The sequence below is a fragment of the Carettochelys insculpta genome, chromosome 25 (genome assembly GCF_033958435.1).
Source record: "Carettochelys insculpta isolate YL-2023 chromosome 25, ASM3395843v1, whole genome shotgun sequence".
In the NCBI taxonomy this organism is placed as follows: domain Eukaryota; kingdom Metazoa; phylum Chordata; order Testudines; family Carettochelyidae; genus Carettochelys; species Carettochelys insculpta.
Window position 1 is genome coordinate 4,808,634 of NC_134161.1, and position 23,561 is coordinate 4,832,194.

The 23,561-nt window shown below is 45.7% G+C and overlaps 1 protein-coding gene across 10 annotated transcripts in view; it reads right to left on the reverse strand.

Moving 5' to 3' along the window:
* NCAM1 (neural cell adhesion molecule 1) overlaps window positions 1–23,561 on the reverse strand; it is a 258,116-nt gene that overhangs the window by 43,587 nt on the left and 190,968 nt on the right. For 6 of the 10 annotated variants that reach the window (XM_074976916.1, XM_074976910.1, XM_074976918.1 and 3 more), the window contains 5 exons: window positions 22,757–22,907; window positions 22,356–22,540; window positions 21,305–21,401; window positions 20,372–20,542; window positions 15,173–15,304 (listed from right to left, as the gene is read on the reverse strand). In XM_074976916.1, the coding sequence (XP_074833017.1) occupies window positions 15,173–15,304; window positions 20,372–20,542; window positions 21,305–21,401; window positions 22,356–22,540; window positions 22,757–22,907 (736 nt within the window). Of the gene's footprint in view, window positions 1–3,991; window positions 4,037–6,375; window positions 6,409–13,865; window positions 13,881–15,172; window positions 15,305–20,371; window positions 20,543–21,304; window positions 21,402–22,355; window positions 22,541–22,756; window positions 22,908–23,561 lie in introns of all 10 variants that reach the window. The other 4 variants (XM_074976909.1, XM_074976911.1, XM_074976913.1 and 1 more) reach the window with 2 other exon arrangements.

Genomic DNA, 23,561 nt, shown 5'->3' on the forward strand with positions numbered 1-23,561 from the left:
ATTCATCTTACTTTTGGTTTGCTTCTGTCCAAATTACTGTCCCCTTTAAACTTTACCACCTACATTAAAGTGTTTATCTGTCTCTGATTATGCTATGGACAGTGATTCCCACTCTATACACTGCAGAGTAGCTATTGTATAACTGAGAATCAAGCCATTGGTCTTCTCAGCATTATTACTTTGCAAGATATGACCTGTTACTACTTGGGCAAACAGCAAGGGTTAGAAAAAACAATTTTCATTATATAATTTTCTTCTTCTTCTTCTGTGTAATTATACCATGCTCAAAATTACAGAAATCCAAGAGAGCAGACTGCCCCTTCATCTTGAAATCTTTCTTCCCTCCTTGCCTTCGGAAGGAAGGAAGGAAGACGTTTTGTTTACACATCGTAAGTATGTAAATTAATGATTATGACAGCTTGAATTTCATGAATGAGGTGAGGAGATTAATAGTCACTGTTGGTTCTTCTGAAAGGGAGTTCCAATGCTGCAGGATAGCTGCTGCAGAGGGCATGTTTCCATTATGACATTATGCCAACAGCATGCCATTACTTTTTCACAGTACAATTACTGCGGATAGCTTTGGTCACAGACAGGAGAAACAGCCACAGAGATCACACCACACCTGCCTTGTGAGAACTTTAAGCTATGTCTATACTAGCCCGGAAGATTGACCTGCTCTAGGTTGATATTCCAGGGTTCGATTTTGTGCCTCTAGTAGGGACACACAAAGTCGACCCCTGTACTCCTCACAAGACACGAGGAATAAGGAAAGTCGATGGGAGAAACTCTCCCGTTGGCCTTGTTCAGCAGGCCAAGTAAGTCAAGCACAGATAGGTTAATTCTAGCTACGCAACTGCTGTAGCTAGACTTGTTTATCTGCAGGCAACTTATTTTGCCTAGAGTAGACACAGCTGTATTCAAAAACAATAATTTTTAAAATGCCTAGAATCTTGGCAGCCAAAGTCTTATGGAAAGCCAAGGGAATGTAGGATCCTAAATCACTTAAGCACTTCTGAAAATTTTACCCCAAGTTTAGAACACTGACTTCATCATGTACATAGGGGGCTGTCAACCAGGCGTTCCAGCCACAGCTGCTGTGTTCTGCACTAGATGGAATTCTTTTGGAATCTGAGCTTTCACTTTCTAATAGAGTATATAGGAAGAATCTTGAGGTCACAGACACACAGGTCACTGTGGCAATGTGTGCATCACACAGGATGGAACTCAGCAAACTGTCTGCCCAAAGAGGAAAGTATTTTTAATCATGGGATCTTCAACCCTCACTGTCTCATGTATGTGTGTTATTATAGCACATTGATGGGTCTTGCATTGGAGCCTGAAGGTGGGAAGCTTAGTGGTCATTCTCAGTTCTTCTAGAAGGAAATTCCATAATTGTAGGGCAGTTCCAGGTCCCGTCTGATCTCACCCCATTATTCCTATGGACTGCAACAACTGCAGATGATTATGGTTGAAGGTCACAAGGGAAAACCACCAGATGAGACACTCTTAAACAGATTTTCATATATGCCTAAAAGAATTAAAGTCCAAATCCCATTGCAAGTCAGTGGAGATGTGCTCTCAAATCTCTTAGTGATTTTGAAAGTACCCTCCAATATGCTACATAGAGTGCACAAACTCCAAAGTCCATGTAGGTCAATGGCCAACCTCCTATTGACTTCAGGACAAGGCCCACCGTTCATTTTTTCTGCCTTTAGAACTAGTGGTGTTAAGTAGCTATTTTCATAATTTTCTGGTTTTTAGTTTCACCCCGTCTCTGTCTTAAAAAAAAAAAAAAAGTCAGAACATGACTTGAGGTGCTGTACCATCATTAGCAGCAACAAAATAACGCAAAGCCTCTGGGATGTCTGGCTGTTGGAAAGGCGGGTGGTTGTTTTTTTTATTTTTTGGTCTTTGAATACAGCCCATTCACATGCTGTAGCACAGGTTAGCATGAAAGCAAATGCCTCTGCTATTTACATAAATGTACTGAATAAACTAATGACAACCAGACAGCAAGAAGCAGGATCTTGCAAACATCCAAAAAGATCAACTTCCTTTCATAGTAAAAATAGAGGCTTTATATATATTTGGCGGAGGCAGGAGTGGGGACAAATGTCAAACAAACACGAATATTTAGCTTCTTTCAGGTGAGACGAGCCATTTTTCTATTAAGAAATACCAAAAGATTTTGCATTTCTGACCAGAAGTTCTATCTCCTTACTGCATCTAAGCCCAGAAATTAGGGGAAAGGACACAACCAATGGTTTGCTTCCTACTCTCTCTCTCTCTCTCTGAATACACACACACACACACACACACATCTGCATTAGCAACACTACTTATGGCCCCTCCAAATAAAACAAACAGACCACACACACCCTGGAAAAGGTGTGAGTGGAATAAAAAATACTGTACTCCTCTGCAAAATGAAACCACTCCCCCTTTAAAAGCATAAGAAATTAGAATTCTACACATTAAACACACAAGAAACATCCTGAAAGAAAGAAGCTGTTAACTGTGTTCACTGGCAGATAAAAGGATATTTCATGCTTTATGCAAACCAAAGACAGAGCTGGTATTTTTCCCTTATCGCAGTTTTGGACTGAACATCCTTCCAACTCTCCCTAAAAAAAGGAGTGTGGGTCATGCTTTTAGTGTATCTGCTTCCTGGCTTCTAAACCACTGCAAACAGACATGGCTTCAAGTTAGGCAAACAGAAACACACAGTGTTACTGAAAACCAAAGCAAGCTTGCACGCATCTGCCTGACAAAGCCATGTTTGTAGAACAGATCACTATGTTCTTCTTCAACCGCCTTGCCCCATTTCCCCAGACTGTACTGCAAATATTTGCACAGATTGCTGAGGAAGGTGAAGTGCGACAGAGCTCCTGAAGACATGGGGTTGTGCAAAATGCACCCCACATCCCTGTTGAGTGAAGTGGCCTGTGTGAGGTTCACCTTCTGCCAGAGCACCGAGAAGCCTTGTCTACAAATCTGTGAACGCTGTTGTGCTTTTTATCTGCTGGTTATTCTGCTCAGGTTTAACTGTGTGGTATCCGAGCCCACCCCAAGCCCATTAGAAGAGCCGTCTAGTGAACAGGGCACTGTACTGTGCTTCAGGAAGCAAGTGCTGGATTTCAGCTCAGCTACAGATTGCTCTTGTGCCAGCTGTTTAATCAAGCATGTGCCTCAATTCCTCTCTGAGTAAAATAGGGATAGTAACCTCCTCTCTTGTAGGATAAAATCCATTAATGATTTGGGGGTACTTGGATACTAGGGTGATAAGGGTCATGTAAGTATCCTGTGTGCTCCATCGAGAGAATCCCAGCCCTTCTGATGGGGAAGTTCTCCTACCTCCCTGCTTTCCCCTCACCTTTCCAAGGCAATACACTCAGTAAGAAAAATCATCCCATAAGCTGCTTCCCTGCTGTTCTGTTTACAAACAGTCTTTCCCCTGCTGAACGTGTCTCCTGCTCTTTGGGCAATGTGCTCTTCTGGGTCTAACCAATGACTTCAGCACGGCTGTGCAAGAGAAAACCCAGGGGAGGGATGGCACACAGCATCCTAAATCACCTTCATTCATCATCACCGCCACCCACCACCGACTTCAGTTTTGTCTGGATTCGCTTCAAACCCTTTTCTCAAAATGTCTGACAGAAAATGATCCTTGGGGAGGGAGTGGATGTGTTCATATAATGTAACTTAACGCTGCCTATTTAAAAAAAACCAAACAAACTAAAAATCCCCATGTTTGTAGTTACCCCTGTGTTAGCTCTTTCCAACACATGCTTGGGATTGGGAAATCAAGGCAAGAGCATCACGTTCACCTGCCTTATCACTCGCATGCTCACACATCCATTAATGCCAGACTGTGGCTTAAGCCGTAGACATCAAAATAATAAGGCGCGTGTTTTAATTGCCGCTCATGGAAGATCTAAACTGTAACAACCAACACAGCACCAAGGGGGAGCAGTTCTCGTCTACTCACTTATCTGCTGCTCTGTGCTTTCCGAACTGCTAGGAGGCTGGGTCGCTATGGAAACACGAGGATAGGACAGGACATGTAAAGGTGAAACAAAGTATGAAAATAAAAAATTAGAGGGGAGGGAGGAGAGAGGGAGATTAAGAGAAATGATGCCTAATGAGGAGAAGACAGGCAGGGCTGAACACAATCCATGCCCCACATTTATAACTATTAGACTAAGGTTTCTAGGTAAGTTGCATTGTGCCAGGCTTCCCCACCCCCACTCCCCTGCAACATCCGAATTCCATGTGGAAAACAAGAGGTTCTTCCCTGTCTTCGGAGCAGTAATGCCGTGAGTGCAGCCGGGTGGCTGTCAGAGACGGCAGGGGCTCCAGAAGACTTTTCAAATGCCTGTATCCCCAGAGTTCTGAGCCTGAACCACATCTCAAAGGAGCCACCCAAAGCTGCTGCCGTTTCTCATGGCTTCTACCCAAAACAATAACCCCCTGGGATTCTCTGACACCCAGCCCAGTTCACCCTGAACTTAGCCCGAGCTAGATCACCATCAGAATTGCCAAAGAACCTTCCAGTGCAGGGATGCTGTCTCTGACACTGGCCAAGGTCTGCTGCTTCAGAGAGCAGTACAAAAAGACCCCATTGGAGACCATGTTGGGAGACCTTGCCCCTCTGAGATGAAACAAGAAGAAGTCCTGTGGCACCTTGTAGACTGACAGATATTTTGGAGCATAAGGTTTCGTGGGCAAAGACCCACTTCATCTTTGCCCACGTGAGCTGACGCTCCAAAATATCTGTTCGTCTATAAGGTGCCACAGGACTTCCTGCTGTTTTCGAAGATACAGACTAACACAGCTACCCCTCTGACAGTTGTCACCCTCTGAGATGGCGCTTCCTCACCCCCCTTGCCTCAGAGAAAAGGCTTTCTGTCCCTTCTATGTCTGTTATCCCATCCAATGTGACTGTGTGTTCTTTGCCCCGGCGCCTTTGGCATGCCACTGAGCTCCTGCTCTCAACGACAGCTGGGCCAGCGGGTTCAGAAGCATCGTAAACCTCACAGTGACCTCAGGCTGAGTTTCAGGGTCTGAAATGCAACTTTTGCACAGCTCTGGCTGTGCGAGATAGTGGCAAAGCAGCAGTAGGAAGAGAACAGACAAACCTCCAGCGTTGCCTTCCTACTGTACCTAAGTATTGCCCCACGTATGGGAAACAGCAGTTACAGGGCAGCAAGGCAGGGCTATGTGAGCCAGCTCAGTTCTAACAAAACATGACCTGACTTCTGCTGCTTGTCTTACGATCTGCATGCTTCTTTGCCCTCTTGTGCTGCGTGTTCATACACGCCCCATTTCTGTCTTCTAACCAATGGCCTAACTGGGAATTGAGACAGAAGTGAAAGAGGTGAGGTCCCACAGATAAAGATTGCTTTGGTTCTCCAAAAATAAATAAATCCATACATAAATGACTGACTAGTACCACCCTAACCATCAGAAACTCTGTCTCGCCCTAACAAATGTTAGGAACGGCACACATCACTGCACACCAGAGAGGAAAGGCAGACCACTCGAGTGCAAATGCCAGCATCCCTCTGAGTCTATCATGCATAGCTAGGAAGAGTGGACCCAGAGTGAAACAAGACTCCATTTCCAAATGCCAGTGGGCACTGCAGCCTGACATGCAGTTGGGAGGGATTTATTTTTACAACACCGTGTAACATTCTTATGTTAACAAAACAGAGGTGCTGAGAGCTTCCTCATGGAGCTGCCTACATATCAGCCTGCAGCAAAACCTGGGTTTAAGTCCTCCTCCTTTCTCATGTGGGGGTCACTGACCAGAACCAGGACTGGGATAGCAAAAGGGGAGAGGTCCCTTTGTGATCTGCAGCCTAAATCTAATGATGCAGATTTAAGAAGACTGACCAGGACAGAAAGAAATTACTTCCTTTTGCAGCACAAAGAGGTGACTTACCAGCAGGTTTAGGGTGGTACATATACATCATTAACTGTTGATTGTGTGACTATTATTGTTTTTTTGGCGAACACACTAATTTCTCTTGCTATCAGTTTTGCCAAAATGACCCCAGGAAACTTAGCCTCTGAGCACAGGGGCAGGACACTGCCACGAAATGGGACTCGATCTGAGACTGCTCAGAGTGAAGGGTCCCATTGACTTCCACAGCAAAACTCCTAATGACTTTACTATTGACTTCTCTTCCTCTGTCTGGCTGGAAGGGTTACCACCTATCTGACTTTCCATCTGCTACTCAGGAATTCAGCCTGTGCTAACTGCAGTCTTTCCAGGGACAGGAGTTAGTTTTGATCCAGGTAAAAGAAATATTAGGCAGATTGCACCATGCAGAGCACAGCAGAGCAAACCAAGGCATCCATCATACTCACTGTCTGTGAAATGGGAGGAAGGGGCAACAGTAGCTAAAGGAAGAGAAAGGAAGGTGAAAGGAGGAAGAAATTCTTGTTAAATTCAGTCAAAGGAAGGAAAACATGGAAGAGTGAAATGGTATGAACCACGGGGAGGGTGCGGGGGTGGGACTTTGGGTCATGTTTGTGCACAAGGAGAGCAGAATGAAAGTGAGGATGAATGAAAGACAAAGCTGGCATGTGCCTTCTAGTTACAGGGAAAATGAAAGGATCTGTAACTTGCAAGGCCTGTGTTCCTCTAAGGTAAATTGATCTCTCCCAGTGCAGCTTCACTAAACAGCACTTACCAGTGTGGTGTGCCATGAGCCGACACCAACAGCCATGGATTCCAAGGGAGATAACAGGTGAATGAGAGCAGAATGTGCTCCTCGGAAACTCCTACAACACTCAACACCATTGATAAGAGACACTGATCGGTCCACCAACAGCTGTGAGCCAGGATGGGCAGGAATGGTGCCCCAAACTCCTGGCGGTCAGAAGCTGGGAATGGGCAACAGGAGAAGGGTCACTTGATGGTTCTGTCCATTCCCTCTGGGGCACCTGGCATTGGCCATGCTTAGAAGACAAGACACTGGGTTACATGGATCTTTGCTCTGACCCAGCATGGACGTTTTTACGTTGTTACAGAGCAGGACAGAGACATGTGTTCCCTTCCACTAATTTAGGGGAGAAGGATGTGAACATGCGTTAGAAGGGAGGCAGAATCCCGAACTTGGGTCTTTGCAGATCGAGAGTACTGAAAACTACTCTCATCCCATAGTTTGTCTTCAGCTGGATTTATTCGTAATCTTTAATCCTTTTACTGCTCTGTGGTCATTAAAGTGCTGTTCTTTTACAGTAATGCATGAACCAATGCACCTGACTTCCCCACCTGCGCTGCAACAAGAAGCTCCTGGGCCTTCAACTGAAGCAACACATGTGAGGTGAATATGCAGTTCATGTTTGTTCTCAAACACAGTTGCTGGATGCTAAAAATAAATCTTAGGGTGGCGGGGGAGACAACCAACAAACCAGTCAAGAGACATCCTTCCAGCACCGTAATCTGTGCTATCATTGCTAAGGATCTGAGATGCCATATTCTTCAAGGTTAGGGAGAAACTGCTTCATTCTGATTAGCGAGAAAAACAAATACCTCACACAATCAACACACAGACATCATAAACTGTGTCCCTTTGACATTCAAATAGACATCCTAGGCAAGAAAACTGAGTTTTGGCTGGTACTAAAATGCAATGTCTGTAAAGTCTCTCAGTCGAAATCCTACTGTGGTCTCCATGCCAGACTCGACCCTGCTCCTCAAATTGTGTACTAAAACCATGTAAGATCTACAAGGTTTATTCCTGATGCACTTAGTTCTATAAACAATGAGATTACTGTTAACACAGATTTCCTCTGCATATATATATATAGTTACTCTTTTTAGTTTCATTTCCAAAATGTATAGTAAGTATAATATGTAATAAGTCATACAAGAGCAAAAGATTTCTGTTTCAGTGGTTTTTCATGACTACCTACTTTCTTTCTCCCTTCCCAGCAAATTAAGAAGCAACATTCAAGCAATTAAATTCTAAAGGTTATCAACTCAATCACTGAAGAGAGATTTAGTGGCAAATCTTAACAATACTGTCTCTCCAATCTTCACTCCCTCTTCCTGTTTCAAACAGCAATCAGTATCTTAATCAAGCAGATTGCCTGGTTTTCCGGCTAGCAACATTTTGATAGCAGATACTTTAAAAAAGTAGAACTTGTTTGCTGTGTTTAGCTGGTTTTGTGATGGAGGGCATGGAAGAGTCTAGCCTGTGCTGGCTTCTCGCCAGCAAGCTTTGTTCCCTGGAAAATTGTATCACAGTCACAGGTTCTGATAACAGATGCTTTCTGTAACAGAGTGCACCACATTTGGTGGCCAAATATGTCCATTTTAGACTTTCAGCCTTGGCCACCTTTTTTCTTACATGCCCTTTTGATGGTTTAATGTGTTATGGCAAACACAGTTCACACTGCAGGCATCTGTCAAGAAAGCCACATGGATAGCTCAGAATATGTTCCATATACAAGCCTGCCTGCGTTTGTTCTAAGCCACAACAATCAGCTTTTCCTGATGTGATGTGTTAATGCAGCATGCATGAGCATCAGGACAGGAGCTTCCAGCCCACTGGGCAGACAGGTGGCAGACAGAATTTTGGATAGCCTACAATGGCCGAGCTCACATTTTATTCCTTGAAAATTCCATTGTTTACAAGATTGTCCCATAAGGATTGTCTGAACACCTCGGCCAGTCCTCAGTCTCACAGATGTCCATCACTCTTTTTGAATAGGTTAGAACCAACTATAATAAGCAGCTGTGCCTTACATATTTTTATTAATTCTCATGCTACTTGCAGCCTGGTCAAGAGAGCCCAAAGGCTACTGCTGCTTTATGAGATTTCTCACATGGATATGTGCTGATATTAGTCTTTAAGGAAGTCAGGATGGCTGCAGTAAACATGTAATAATCTGCCCCTATGCTCTCAGTTCACTGAATATGGTTAGGGGTGTGTTCATGTAACGTCATGGTGCCTCTTCCACAATCCACTCTAAGAAGTTCTAAGAATATCTATGATGTGAAAAAATATTGTAATCCAGATGCAAAGTTACTCCTCAAGATAGGTCTCGGCTGCCCAGCCCCACCTAGCAGCATGGCTCATAAGCTTATGCTTGGCTGGAAGTTCTCCATGTCAACCAGATGCTCCAATTAGGTAAAAATGTTTTATTTTGTTCTTTAAACTCGTTAGCTAAAGACGTGGTTGAGGACATCACCCTTATTCTAAGCTGCCCCTCTAACCAAAAGCCATTTAAAAGTGCTGCTGCCTCACTTCCTTCATGGTTAAGCAGGACTGACTGATTCTCTCAAGCACCTTTGGAGGTTTCCCCACCAACGCATTTGCATAACCCTAGAACTATCAAAATAGTAACAAATGCACACTTTTTGTTATTCTACAAAGGTGTTTTCTCCCAGTATTCAAAAACAGGCTCGAAGTTTCACACCAATTATGTTTTCAATGGCTTTCAAAGGCAAAATTGAGATGACGATGGGTATTTGGAGTATTTTGTTTTTGCTTCTTCCAACTTCTCCAAATGGCAAAGGGGCACTTGAGACTGAGTAGCACTGGCTACTGCAGCTGTTGAAATGGAACTGGACTTAACCAGAACATTTCCTGCTCCTCTTCCCGCTGAGCAGCGATCTAAGAACTGGCCAGAAACGGGTGATCTTCAACTTGAATTAACGTATTTATCAGGACTGAGGGACTGAATACAGTGTATCGATCAGGAGACAAATAAAAACCTGAAACTTGTATGTCAGTTTCCCCCTGCAAATCAGTTACACAAACCCCAAATAAAAATAAATAAATACATAAATCAATAAAGCAGTAGGGAGCTTCCAGCATTCCTTTTCCTTTACAGCATGACTCATTTTCTGTCTGAAAAACTGCTGCTTGGAATGTAGCATTTGTTCCCACCTTCCTAGTGAGAGCCAGATTCTGATATCTTTACTCACCCGGAAGGCCATCTTTAATCCCTGAATGGTTCTACTGATGTCAAGTCTATTCCATTCTCATATTTTTAGGTTTTTATGCATCTCTCCTCCACTGACCACCAACTTTTGTTAGTGAGAGAGACAAGCTTCCAAGCTTCATCAGGTGTTTCCCTCATCAACAAAAATTGATTCATTAAAAAGATACTATCTCATCCACCCAGTCTCTCTAATATTCTGGAACCAGCAAAGCTACAACAATGGTACTGTTGACACATCACTTAGGCATTTCTAAAAATGTTATTCCTCAGTGTGACTAGCATCTGTCAGATGTTGTTCTATTCTCCTTTCCTGTCACCACGTGAAATTGTGGGGAATTTTTTTTTGAATGTTGTATTTAAATATTTTACGTATCCCATGCTATGTGTTTATATTAACACGGGCAAAGTTGAAGAAGACTACACATGCAGCAAATTCCTCTTTAGCATGAGTAAAAGCATGAGATTGTCGCCCTCGGTGTCACTCTCAGGCTCCATCTACATTAGCATGGACGATTGACCTGCACAGGGTCGCTCTTCTGGTGTTTAATTTAACTCACCTCATGGAGACATGCAAAATCAGCCTCTCAGGGGTCCAGGTTGACCCCTGTACTCCTTGGAAGGCCTGAACAGCAAGGGAGGTTGATGGGATGAACTCTCCCTTCAACTTTCTTCAATAGGGATGGACGAGTAAGCTGAGCACAGATAAGTTGATTCTAGCTTTGAAATTGCTGTAGCTAAAATTGCGTATTTGTAGTCAACTTACTTTGCCTGGTGTAGACATCGACTCAGACTCCTTTCTGCAACTCCTAGAAAGCTGAGTCCCAAGCCCAAGACAGAGGAGGCAGCAATAGTTTATGCTTTCCATGTGCACCACACCCATCCATCAGCATTCCCTTGCCACAATATTCCCAAATAATTTGGAAGAGCAAAGCTGCTGCGAAATTGAAAGATGGAGATGCGCAAGAGAGAAAGACAGAGTTTCTGCCAGTTAGGGCGGTGCTTGTGCGTGGAGTGTCACTGGTGGGGGACAATAGCCAGAGTGGAGGTCATACAGAAATTGTCTGAGGCAAGGCTGCGATAGATCTTGAAAACCAGGAGGGCAACCTGAGTCCAATTCACAGCAAGGCAGGAGGGGAGCAAGCAGGAACAGAGTGAAAAGATCAGAGATCACAAGAATGATGCTCCAGTCGGTCCAGAGCTCGCCCGCTTAGTGAGCTTGTCCAGGTCTGTTCTAACCTCCTCAGCTCCCGAGGGATACTGGGCACTTCGCAGCCTGATCATCATGCCTCCTCAGGGGCCCGATTTTCCAGCTCATTAAAACAGCATCTGGTGCTTAACCAGAGTGGTTGCAGTGAACACAGTAGAGCAGCCTGTGTGAGTACATGCCACTTACCAGCAAGGTGGCAGACTTGGCCCCTAATCATTAGAGCACGTGAAATTGTTATCGTGGTGAGATTTTGTACACTTCCAGGTGCTCAGCTGCAACAACAAATTCAGCCACCCTGCCCAGATAATCACAGGACAGATGGCTGTGTCCAGCCTGTCTTCTGCAGGCTCTATGAAGTTTTACCATGGTGAGGCTCTGTGGTCATCCATCATTCGTGGGTCCAGCGGAGGGCCATGGAATTAGCAGGGAGCTGGAGTACATGAACTATGAGGAGAGGCTGAGGGATCTGCGCTTATTTACTTTGCAGAAGAGAAGAATGAGGAGTGGTTTGGGAGCAGCCTTCAACTTCTTGAAGGGTGGCTCTAAAGAGGATGGAGAGAACCTGTTCTCAGTAGTCACAGATGGCAGAACCAGGAGCAATGGTCTCAATTTACAGAGGGAGAGGTGTAGGTTGGGTATGAGGAAAAACTATTTCCCCAGGAGGGTGGTGAAGCACTGGAATGCGTTACCTAGAGAGTTGGTGGAACCTCCATCCCTAGAGGTTTTTAAGTCTGGGACTGAAAGTCCTGCCCTGGATGATTTAATTAGAATTGATCCTGAGGTCCCTTCCAGCCCTAGGATTCACTGATTCTCTGATCATTACCAGGCATGTTTCTGTCACGACGTACAGGAGAACCAGACAGCAGGGCTGACCAAGTCTCTGTCATAATTCATCCCCCTTCGTCATCACTCTGTGCTTTGCTCCTTCTTTCATGCTGTTGCCTCACATGGAGCAATGTTTACACATCCTTTCCAGTTTGGTCACTCATCACCATCTTCCGCAACTTCTCCTGGTCCAACAATCACACTGCATTTGTCCACGTTAAACTGTGAGAACTTCGTGAGCAGGAGTATGTCTCAGCCTGTGCCAACTAACTTGCCAGCGCAGCTACATCTCAGTCCCATCTACCACGAGGAGAACACCAAATTCTGGATGAGGGCTCCATACATTAAAACACCAGTGAAAAAATGCCCTATTACAGGTGTGATTTAACTCTGCTGTTGGAAGAGCCAAAGAATCGTCACCAAACGATAAGCACGTGGCTTGGCAGGCGTACTTAGAGCTACGACTGAAAGCATGGCTTTTGAAATCCCTTTTCACTGCCTAATCCATCCTTTTTTCTCCTTTCTTTACGATTCATCATCATAGATCTGACTGCCTGTGTCTTTATCTCCCCTCCACATTACGGCTGTTGTCCAATTCAGAACACATTGCCAAACCAATTGCGAGACACATATAATATTGTGATTCACTTTATATGAGGAATAAATTATTTCTGCTAAAATTTTAGGGTCCAAGCAACATAGCCAGAATACTGCACGTGTGTCCAGAATCACAACTATTAAACCATTTCTTCCCACTGACCTTGTCCTATTTGCAACTGGTACAATCTGAAATTCTACTCAATCACCTATCTAGCTACCACATAGGCCAATCCACTGATCGATGTAGCAATCTACAAACTTTGTTTTTATCGTAGGACCAGGGTGGTTCACAACCAACAATGCAAAAGTCCAATGGATAAATCCAGGCCCTCCTGAAGACAACAGCCAATCTCCTCACATTAGTGAAGCCAGAATTTCACAATATGTCTCTACACATAATACACTTTTTGAGCACACGAGCATGATGATAACAGCCCAGTAAAGGCTGCCACTAGAATTTCAGCCACAGGAGCAGATGACCAATTCTCCACAATCTGAAGTGGCATCACCTCGCTTCCATGGTGTTAATCTGAAACGCAGGAAGAGCTATGGAAAATGAGATGAGTATTTTCTGAGTAAGCCTGGATGCCAAACCCAAATGTTCCAAATAAACAAATCCTTTAACACGCCGTTAATTTTCTTACATCAATTTTGGATTTCTGCCAGTGAAGAAGATCCATTTCTGCACTAAAGGAAAAGTGGCTGCAATCCATTTAATTGCTGGAGAACTGTGAGTGCCACTTAAAGGTTGTTAAAAGGAGAAGGAAAATTATCAATGTTTTCTCAACTTTTTCCCTCTTTGACTTCCAAATTTTGAAAAAAAATGATAAGAATTTTTGTAATTTCTAAATTGATTAAAAAACCCCTTAAATGTTGACACACTTTGCTGTTTGTTTTCTGAATGTCTAAAGGTTATGACAACTTGAGAAATTTTAATGATCACGAACCAACATTCTGCTAGTTCACTCTGCAGCTGCTGATCCAGCAGTGCCTTCATCTTTGAAAAATCATTGCAAGTGACAAAGCTTTGATACTGCATGCAGTAGATGGGGGAAAAGGCCTCGAGCTCAGCTGAGAAGAGAGCCACATTAAGCAGAGCATAATAGCCACTCTAGGGTCAGTATTATTAGGAAATAGATAGTACCAGCTACTTCTTCCTAAGGACAAGGAAAGGGAGAAAAAGAATAAATTGAATGCTAGTGCTATTGTATGTTAGGGGAGCATTCCAAGGACTCATAGAAAGAAAGAGATGCAGAGAGGCACTTACGTGAATGAGGAATGCCTGTAGTTTTCCATAGATGGAACACAGACAAAAAGAAAAGAGATAACCCAAAAAGAAAATGTCAAAGAAATTGAAAAAGAAAAAAAAACGCAACAGAGACCATGGAGCTGGAAATTTTAATAAAAGGTGCTGAACTCAATGCAATTGTACTGAGAGATGTCAGACAAGGGGATTATTACAAGAAGAAGTAGTACGGGACCTGGCTTGTCCTCTCTAGGAATATGATGCTTGCCCTATCCTGATGTGCTTGCACTGTTTGGTGCTTTTGGGCTTGTGGCTATTTATGTGACCCTGTAAAACCCTTAAGAGCTCAAGAATCATCAATGATAGTGTTCTACGAGCATTACGGAAGGGACAGCTCTGGGCTAATGACAACGCCTGTGAAGCATCATTAGCTTGAACAGAGTCAGGAGAGTGGAAGATGCATGTGAACGTATTCAGGTGCGCCCTTGTGAAAGGAGCGAGCACCACACTGAATACCATGGGGGAGTGGGGTAGGAAAGCACAAAGAATCAACTTGAGCTGCCCAATGAGCTTAAGTCCTTGGGTGGCATCAGATAAGAGAGAGACAGGGGTTCCATACAAAGCGAAAATCAGCTCTTCTCTTCTGCCACCAGTATGTTGCTTCATGCGTATGCAATGTCAGCATTTCCCCTTTCCCAGCTGGCAGAATTCCCACTGCACACCCCCTCCACTAACCAAACCTCATTTTGGCTCCAGGTCTTTTTGCTCATGATCGAGATGGGTGAGCCCCAGGCTGTAGAGATGCATCCCACTGACAGAAGGAGATGGGGCAAGGCAGGGGAACATTTTAAGAAAGCAAATGGTGGGGCAGAGTTAAAAAAAGCAAACAAACCCTCCCTCCCTCCTGCAGTTTCAAATTCATTCTCATGGCAATTTCTCTGACCCCCATCCAATTCTGCTCCTAACCTGCAGCAATGAAAAAAACCCATAGATTCATTGGGAAATCCAGCCCTTTTCATTGGGCAGCTTGTTTGTATTATTAAAATGGCGTCTGATTGCCTCCTGCCTGAATCCCCTGGAGAGTAAAAGACCTGCTGCAGTCCTGGGGGTGTGACTCAACACAGAATCCCCGACTTGGAGGAAGGAAAATATTAATGATGGAATCTGGCAAAATCAAAAACACTCAATAGGCTTTGCAAAGGACGGACTGAGATCTGCAAGAGAAAGAGTTGCTGTACATGAACAGCAGGGATCCCCTGGGGAAAGCCAGGGAGAGAACCAAACAGGCCAAGGCGGGAGGGGAGGAGGAAGGGTTGGTTTTTACTTACGAACAGGCTGGGTCTTGAATTCAGACACCGCACTGATCTCTCCAAGGCCTTTGCCGTTGACGGCTGACAGTCTGATGGCGTAAGTGGTCTCTGGCTTCAGGCCCATGATGGTGATCATGCCCTCCACGTTCGCTGTTACAGAAACAGAGGGAAGAGAAGAGTGGAGTTTGCATGGACAGCCAGAACAAGCTCATGTTCATGCCCTGTCATGTCAGGCTCACTCACTTTGCCTGGGCAGTGCCTGGACATGCATGTGTGCCCCAGGAGCAAAGCCACCCTCTTCTGTGGAGAGTTTAGTGCAAAGGCCTGTTGTGCTAGCATCGCCGTCTGGGCCTCTCCAAAGGCGAGGGGACAGAATGAAGCTCAGAGCAGGCACCAGAAGGAGCAACTGCTGTGCTTATCATTGGGACTGTTCAAGAAGTAATCCTCCATACCCCAATGAGGGGCTGTGACTGCAGCATGCACAGAGTCCAGTGCTGGTCAGCTGTTGTGGAGTGACTTCCAAGCCCCAGCTCACCGAACTTTTCCCAAAGACAGGCCATTAGCAGCCCTGGCAAGGCGAGCGGCAGAGGGGCTGGGAAAGCAGGTGCGGCAGCACAAGCATTCTCGTGGAATGCCTGCGTGTGCAGGACATATACCTGCATCTGCTCCATCCACGGGCATGCTTGCTGTCTTTGACCCCTGCTACAGAATAAAGCCTCTGTTCTCTACGGTCCACAACTTCCCACAGACAGAACCACGGGGTCTGCACAGTATGAGGGTAAGTGATATCGCTCTGGGCACAGGCTTCCGAGACCCAGCCTCTGAAGGGTTCCCATCAACCCCTTTCACTTCTCTTGTATCTATGTGCAGAGTTCAAGGTTTGACATGTGGGTTTGTAATCTGTGCAAGTCACTGACAAAGCACCCGAACGTGACTACAGCAAAAACAGGAGCTTTACCCCTGCATGCCGAGGAGAACATAAGAACATACATAAGAACATAAGAATGGCCATACTGGGTCAGACCAAAGGTCCATCAAGCCCAGCATCCCATCTGCCGACGGTGGCCAATGCCAGGTGCCCCAGAGAAGGAGAACAGAAGACAAGTGATTTATCTCCTGCCATCCATCTCCTGCCCTTGTTATGAAGGCTAGGGCACCATACTTTATCCCTGGCTAATAGCCATTTATGGACCTGACCTGCAAAAATTTATCAAGCTCTTTTTTAAACCCTAATAGAGTCCTGGCCTTCACAGCCTCCTCGGGCAAGGAGTTCCACAGGTTGACTGTGCGCTGTGTGAAGAAAAATTTCCTTTTATTAGTTTTGAACCTACTACCCATCAATTTCATTTGGTGTCCCCTAGTTCTTGTATTATGGGAAAAGGTAAATAATTTTTCTATATTCACTTTCTCCACACCATTCATGATTTTATATACCTCTATCATATCGCCCCTCAATCGCCTCTTTTCCAAACTGAAAAGTCCCAGTCTCTCTAGCCTCTCCCCATATGGGACCCTTTCCAAGGAGCATACGTGTGCAGGAGAAGCTGCTTTGCCAAGGCAGCCACAGAGCAGCTCTGTTCAGCAGAGAAGAATAAATATGATGTGCTGGATGGGCGAGCTGTTGAAGGGAAGAACCTGGCACTGGAAAAGCTCTGGGAAAAATCACCGATTTCCACCTGAATGGCTCACTGCTCCATGTGCACTCAGCGTTTGTACTTCATGTCGTTTGTGGGCCACTGCTTGGCTTATGCAAGGCAGAATGTCTCACTCCCCTTATAATCCTCCCAAGATTCTGGCTGTAGGGTCTAGGCCTTGTTTTACTGCATTCTACAACTTAGCATTCAAAACCAGCAGGGAAAAAGCAATATCCCTCTCCAGGGAAACCTGACCCCTCGCTCCCCAAAGAACACACAGTCACTGTCCCATGCTGGATTCTTTACAAGGAGGGGCAGAGAAAACTATTTGCTTTTTTTCCATAGTACCATGTGCCATGTGCGATGAAATGGGTGGAGACCAGGAATTTAAGCTTTGCAGGTGGGTTACTCGACAGGCTTTTGCAGTTGCAAGCAGCCTAGAATTCTGTATCATGCGATTCATAACCCACCTCGATAGTCAGCAAGAATAATTAGAAATTCCTTGTCTTGCACTGATAGTACAGCCTCTGCATGACCCCTAGCCATCACCTTGGGGAGAGATTTTCCTTCTGCCTGACACAGCAGAATTTACAGGCAGAGACCCCAAAGGCACAGGGAGATTGATGGGGGAGAAGCAATACAACCATCTGTCTCCTCAACTCCTAATGAACTGTCTGGGAGCCACGGCTCTGAGAAGAGAAGAGGAACTGAGAAGAGAAGAGGAACCCTTAGGAACTGAGCTGTGAGGCTCAGGTATCGTTTGAGGGGAAAGGTGGCGGGGCGGGGGGAGGGGGGGCTGAGTGAGCGTTTTATTGTCTGAACGAAAGACGATCTGTTTCTACTTCACACAAGGCAAGGAAGAAACGGAGAAACCTACCCTGATTCTAGCTATGGCCACGCCATTCCTGGGGGACGCAGCAAGCCTATGTTGTTATGGTAACACAAAAAATATTACATATGGGATGGCTGGTAAAAACCTCTGGAACCAGATTCTTCCCTTCCACCAGCCTCATGGGTCCCAAACAGCCTCAGTTTACTCAACTCCCTGGGCCACAAGAAGGTGGATAGATTTGCACAGACTGTTGCCATGCTGTTGGATTTGACAATAAATTAGAGGCATGTTCACACTTGGAGTGTCTGTTAAAATAAGGCAACACTGTGGCAGATGAACACCTGTGTCTAGATTGTTAATATATAGTTCACTAAATAAACCATAGCATTAAACTGCTTTCGACTTTCAATACTTTATTTTTCATTATTAGTTGCTTTTATTCTCTTCTCATATTTACTAAGAAAATGTTACACTAATTTTTTGCACAAATTTTCATCCTTTTTTAAAAAAATTTTGTGGCAACACTTAAATTCCTGGGAATTTTTAAACAAACTAAAAACTGATAATGAAAGGCCTTCAGGATACTGCAGGAGTAGAGAAGGCGCGGCAAAGGGCAATGAGAATGAGTCAGGGCCTTGGAAGCTGAAAGGACTGGGACTATTGACTTTAGTAAGAAGATGAAGAGGAGGGGACTTGGGAATAACATTATATGAAATAATGACTGGTCTAGACAGGAGAAACCAGGAACTTCTGTTCTTTCTGTTTTAAAACCCAAGCACGGGAGATGTTTAATGAAATCAAAAGACAACAAACTCAAACCTGGTAACATTACACATTTTTTTGCGTAAGTGACTAGACTGTGGAACTCACTGCGGCTGAAAGTGACTGAGGCCAAGATTTGAAAGGGTTTAGACATTTATCTGGAGAAAAGGAATACTCACCTGTAATAGCTAATACCAGAAAACTTCGGGAGGGACATTAAACTTTCCACTTGAGGTTCTAGTTCAGTTATTAAGTATTAGGGCTTGTCTACACTACCTCCCTGTTTTAAAGGGAGAACGGCAAGTGGGGTGTTGGGAGTTTATTAATGAAGTGCTGCGGTGCATATGCGGCACTTCATTAAGCAAATTCTCCCCTGTGGCAACTTTGAAGTCTTAAACTCCAAAGTGCCAGCTCACATCTCGCCACGGTTCACCCGCTGGTATTTCAAAGTGCCCGGGGTACTTCGAAGTCCCTTTTCTCCTCAAATTTCTGAGGAGTAAAGGGACTTCGAAGCTGCCCAGGCACTTTGAAGTACCGGCAGGTGAGTTGCAGCTTGACGCAAGCAGGCACTTTGAAGCTGAACACTTCAAAGTTGCCGGGGGTGGTGGTGGGGATTTGCTTAATGAAGTGCTGCATATGCACCTCAGCACTTCATTAATAAACTCCCAACACCCTATTTACCATCCTCCCTTTGAAGTAGGGAGGTAGTGTGGACACAGCCTAAGAGATGAGGATGAGACACACCTTCATGGGCATGCAGGTTATCCTGCATCTGCCTTCTGAGGGGTTTCTTACACTTTCTTCAGGCTGTGTCTACACTAGACTAAGAAAGTTGACTGCAGATACTCAATTGTAGCTACGCCAATTGCTTAGCGAAAATTGACGTATCTGGGCTTGGCTAACTTGCCTGTTTGTAGCAAGGAAGGTCGATGGGAGAGTTTTCCCTTTGACCTTGCTTACTTCTCGCATCTAGCAAGGAATAAAGTGGTCAGCTGAGACCCCTGAGAGCTCAATTTCATGTGTCCATACTAGATATGTGAAATTGAACCCCAGAAGATCAACCCTGAATGGGTTGATCTTCTATAGAAGTGTAGACAAGCCCACAGAAACAACAGGCACTGGCCACTGTTAGAGAACAGTTAATTGTGAGATAGGGATTCCTATAATCCTGCATAATGTGTTTGCCTGAATAGAAGCTGAGTAGTGAGCCTGGCCATGGAATGTCCCCAACAGATGACCTGGAAGGTCCATTAAGAAAGTTATATCTGGAGTTCATTCCGATGCTGAAAAGGAAGGCATCTCTATAACAATCCCCACGCATATAGATTGTTTCATGTCTCCTTCCGCTGAGATTCATCCTCCCTGTGAAGCATGGCTGTACCTTCCTTTTACTGGGCTTATTGCAAAACCAGTCTGATGACCCAGGGAAAACCGGATTTGGAACTCTTTCAGGCATGGAATGTCTTCTGATGTGTGAACTACAACTAGTACAATGGGCACTGATCCTTGACTGAGGAATCCAAGTGATAACGCAAAACAAACAAACAATAATAGGTCCAGAGTCTTTGCTGACATTACTCTTTTCAGATCCTGTAAGTAGGGTTGCTCTGCATGACGACTGGCAGGAACAGAGTCGGGTCATTTGAAGGCATATACATCAATGAAAGGAAAGGCAGAGGGCATAGGTGATTGGTGCCTGTGGGGAAGGGGATGCAGGGAGGGCCACTAAGAGCAACAGGGAGTGGGCCTGTGGGGGTACCCATTTAGCAATGAAATTTTGGCAGGGGTATACGAGGATGGTGCAACTCCTGAGTGCTACATGAATCACATATGCCAGTGAATGATTTTAGAATCCCATCAACACCTGACCAGACAGTGGAATGGATGATAAAGTTGGTGGAGGGTGGCGGGGAGGGAAATCTGTCACACTCCAAAGACAAGAAACTCTTGAGATGCTAAGAGAGATAACAGTGGGTTTTCAACCCCTACCTTCTTTGGCATCATACCACCTGGAATGCCAATCCTCCTCGCCCAGCGCTCTCCACTCTGCCTTGTACCTGAGGATGGGCACCCCACCGGTGGCCTCGGGCTCATCAAACTCCACCTGGGCGGTGCTGGAGTAGGGCTCCACTCTGTCTATGGAAGGGGACGATGGCGTATCTGGGGGAGGAAGTGAAATAAGTAATTATGTGGAGGAGGCAGGCAGCAAATGTGCATCCAGCCTGTGCCCCTGGCCAGCAGGTGCCCACGCAACTGTGCTCCAGGGACTCTTAGGAGACAAACAGGTTCTCTGTGAATGGTGGAGCTTTAATTTCCTCCCTCTCATCAGGGACAAGAAACTTGCAGCATCTCCCTCCAGGTAACTTATTTACCACAGTGAATAAATAGAGCCTGCACATGACAACGCATGGGCCTTGGAGACCATTCATTTCCTTCAGGCCTTCCCCACAGAGCGTTTAAGTGCACAGCGGGGTAATGCCTAATTGTTTCCATGGCAACTGGGTGAATTAGAGTATTCTCAGTAATTGAGTTCAGGACAGTGGAGTCCCTCACCGCCCGTCTTGTCACCTGGTGGGGAAGCCTGCCTGGCTGACATGTGCTGCACTGTGATTTCTACATGGGAGCCGCAAGTTTTAAAGAGTGGATCACCAGCTCTAGAACATAGACACAGTCCTGCTAGTCAAAGCCAAAGAGCAAGATTCTGTCACAGCATCAGTGGGTACTGCAGGTGCATACAGGCTACCTCCAAAAACATGGGATGGACACCAACCCCAAACTTGTGGAGTACCAACTGGCTGCTCTGATGCCCCTTGAGGGGGACAGCTGGAACAGGGAAAGGCTTTCCCTTCATCGAACCAGTGCAGCTACCGCCTGTGTATCCCACCAGCCCTCTGCCCGGCTACGGACCACAAGGAGGCTCACCTGCTTGCACAAGGATAAATTCTGAGGACTCCTGGCCAATGCGGTTCACTGCAGTGCAGTTATAATTCCCAAAGTCGTTCTCAGAGTCCGGTGTCACCTGGATGTTTAAGGATGATGGGAGGGGGGTTAAGGATGCGCTCAGATCTTAAAGCTCAACTTCCCCAACCCCCTTCAAGCTTTACTCAAGGGGACAACCCAAAGTACCATAAAATATGACTACTGAGCATGAGAAACAAGTGCACTTTGCCCAGGGGGCCTTGCAAGGGGTGATGGGTAAAAAGCTGAAGACAAGGCTCTGCCTATGCTCCATAGGCTGCTCAATTTACATGGGCCACAGGGTCTTTGTTAGCCTCCTGCCCTGCTTTCCCCTCCCCTCCTGCTTCCTCTCCATCTATTAAACAGCGCAACGCTGCAGGTGTGGTGGGAGAGAGACTGTTCATGAGGTGTCTCTACAAACATCATCCAGAGATAGAGAGCAAGACACCGTCTCTCCCTCAGGCTCTGTGCAGCATCCAACATTGCAGGGCCTCAATCCCACCTGAATCTTTAGGGAACTACACAAATGAACACAAGAAAAGAACAACAATCCCATTACACATGTAACTTGGGAGCTCCCTCCTGATTCCTTGCCCTGCCAACAATGGTGTGTCGCTCTTATGGGTTCCCTCTTGCCCTACATTAACATTGCAACCCACGCAGTGGGAGGACTAGTTCGCAGCCGAGCATGCTTCTGACCACAAGCTAGCAATCCATTCTTTGGCCTTTGATTGGCATGGCCAGCTGACAAGCAACAGCTTCATTTCCAGCCTGTCTCCTGGCTTTCTTGGCACACTCTGCGTCGTCTCTGCTCCCACCACAGGCCAGGCCTTCATTTCTTGAAACAGGAGGCTTGAAAAATGCTTCCTCCCTGTTTACAGGCAGGGCAGCAGCAAACCACACAGCGTGATGAAGAGCTGCCATCCGGGCTCCGAGCACCACAAACAAGCATTCATCTATCACCCATAAAGGCTGCACATCCATATCCCTTTCTGCTGAGAGCCCCTCTCCTCACCTCCAGATAGCTGGCCGATGGTGTGTTGTAGATCTTGATATTACTGTAGTTGGAACTTGGTAGCAACTGTCCGTCCCGGAACCAGGAGATGACAGCACTGGGGTAAGCAAACACCTCGCATGTGATGTTCACTTGGTTCCCCTCCCATGTGTAGACTGCCACAGGGCCCTGCAGCTTGGGGGCATCTGGGAACAAAGACAACATTGTTTGAGGCATCTATGTTCTGGCCTATTGATTAGGTGTTCTGGGGTTCTGTCCTGCCATACTAAGGGCTTCTCAAGCCCTGCCAGCAGCAGCTCAACATTTGGGGGAAAGGATCCCAGCCACCCACACCCAGACTGGGAGGATCTCTTTAAGGTACCACAGCTGTGCCCCTTGGAAGAGAAGAGGACCTTTCTTACATTGCACTTCAAGGTACATGGCCTGGGAGTCCTGACCAATGGTGTTGCTAGCTGTGCAGACGTATTCTCCAGCGTCGGTGTACTGAATGTCCTTGAGCGTCAGGGAAGACACTCGGGCATGACTGTGCACCACTATGCGCCCATCCAGGGTCTAGTAGGAAAGGGAGACAGAGTATGAGAGTGATCCATGTGTGGCAGGGAGACTGTGGCACCAGGTTTTAATCCACTTCTATTTCCCGACAGCTTTTCCCGCCTACCCCCCACCGCATTGCTAAGAATTTAGAAGCATTCGCCTGCAAGCAGCTGAGAACAGTATCTCCTCGCTGGAGCAATTCCAAAGCACCCAGGAAGTGGGAGAGGAGATCGCTGTCCCATATTGGAATGTGTCAAAAGGCAGCTGGAAGAGGAAGATGGCGTCACTGTTGTGACCCGTCCAAGCTGGGCAAGCCATGCTTTTTGCGTTTAGAGTTACAGTGCAAGGCTTGGTACAATACCAGCCAGGGGATTTCCCATTGTGCTGCACTCTTGTAGAAACCTGCTATGACTACGTCTGTTTCCAACTGATTGGAACACCCAGATCACAGGCACGGTTCTCTTTTCACTTGTACCTGTTTTACACCAGAGTGACTCGACTGATTTCAGCAGAGTCACGCCCAATTCACAGCAGCATAAGTGAGCACTGAACCAAGGCCTTCAGTTTAAATCGGAGGCCACGTACTGTGAAAATTTAGTGCTCCTGTCTGAACAGGGGGCTGAACAATGCAAAATTTATGAGAGGATGGAAAAAATATGTGGCCCTTGGAAA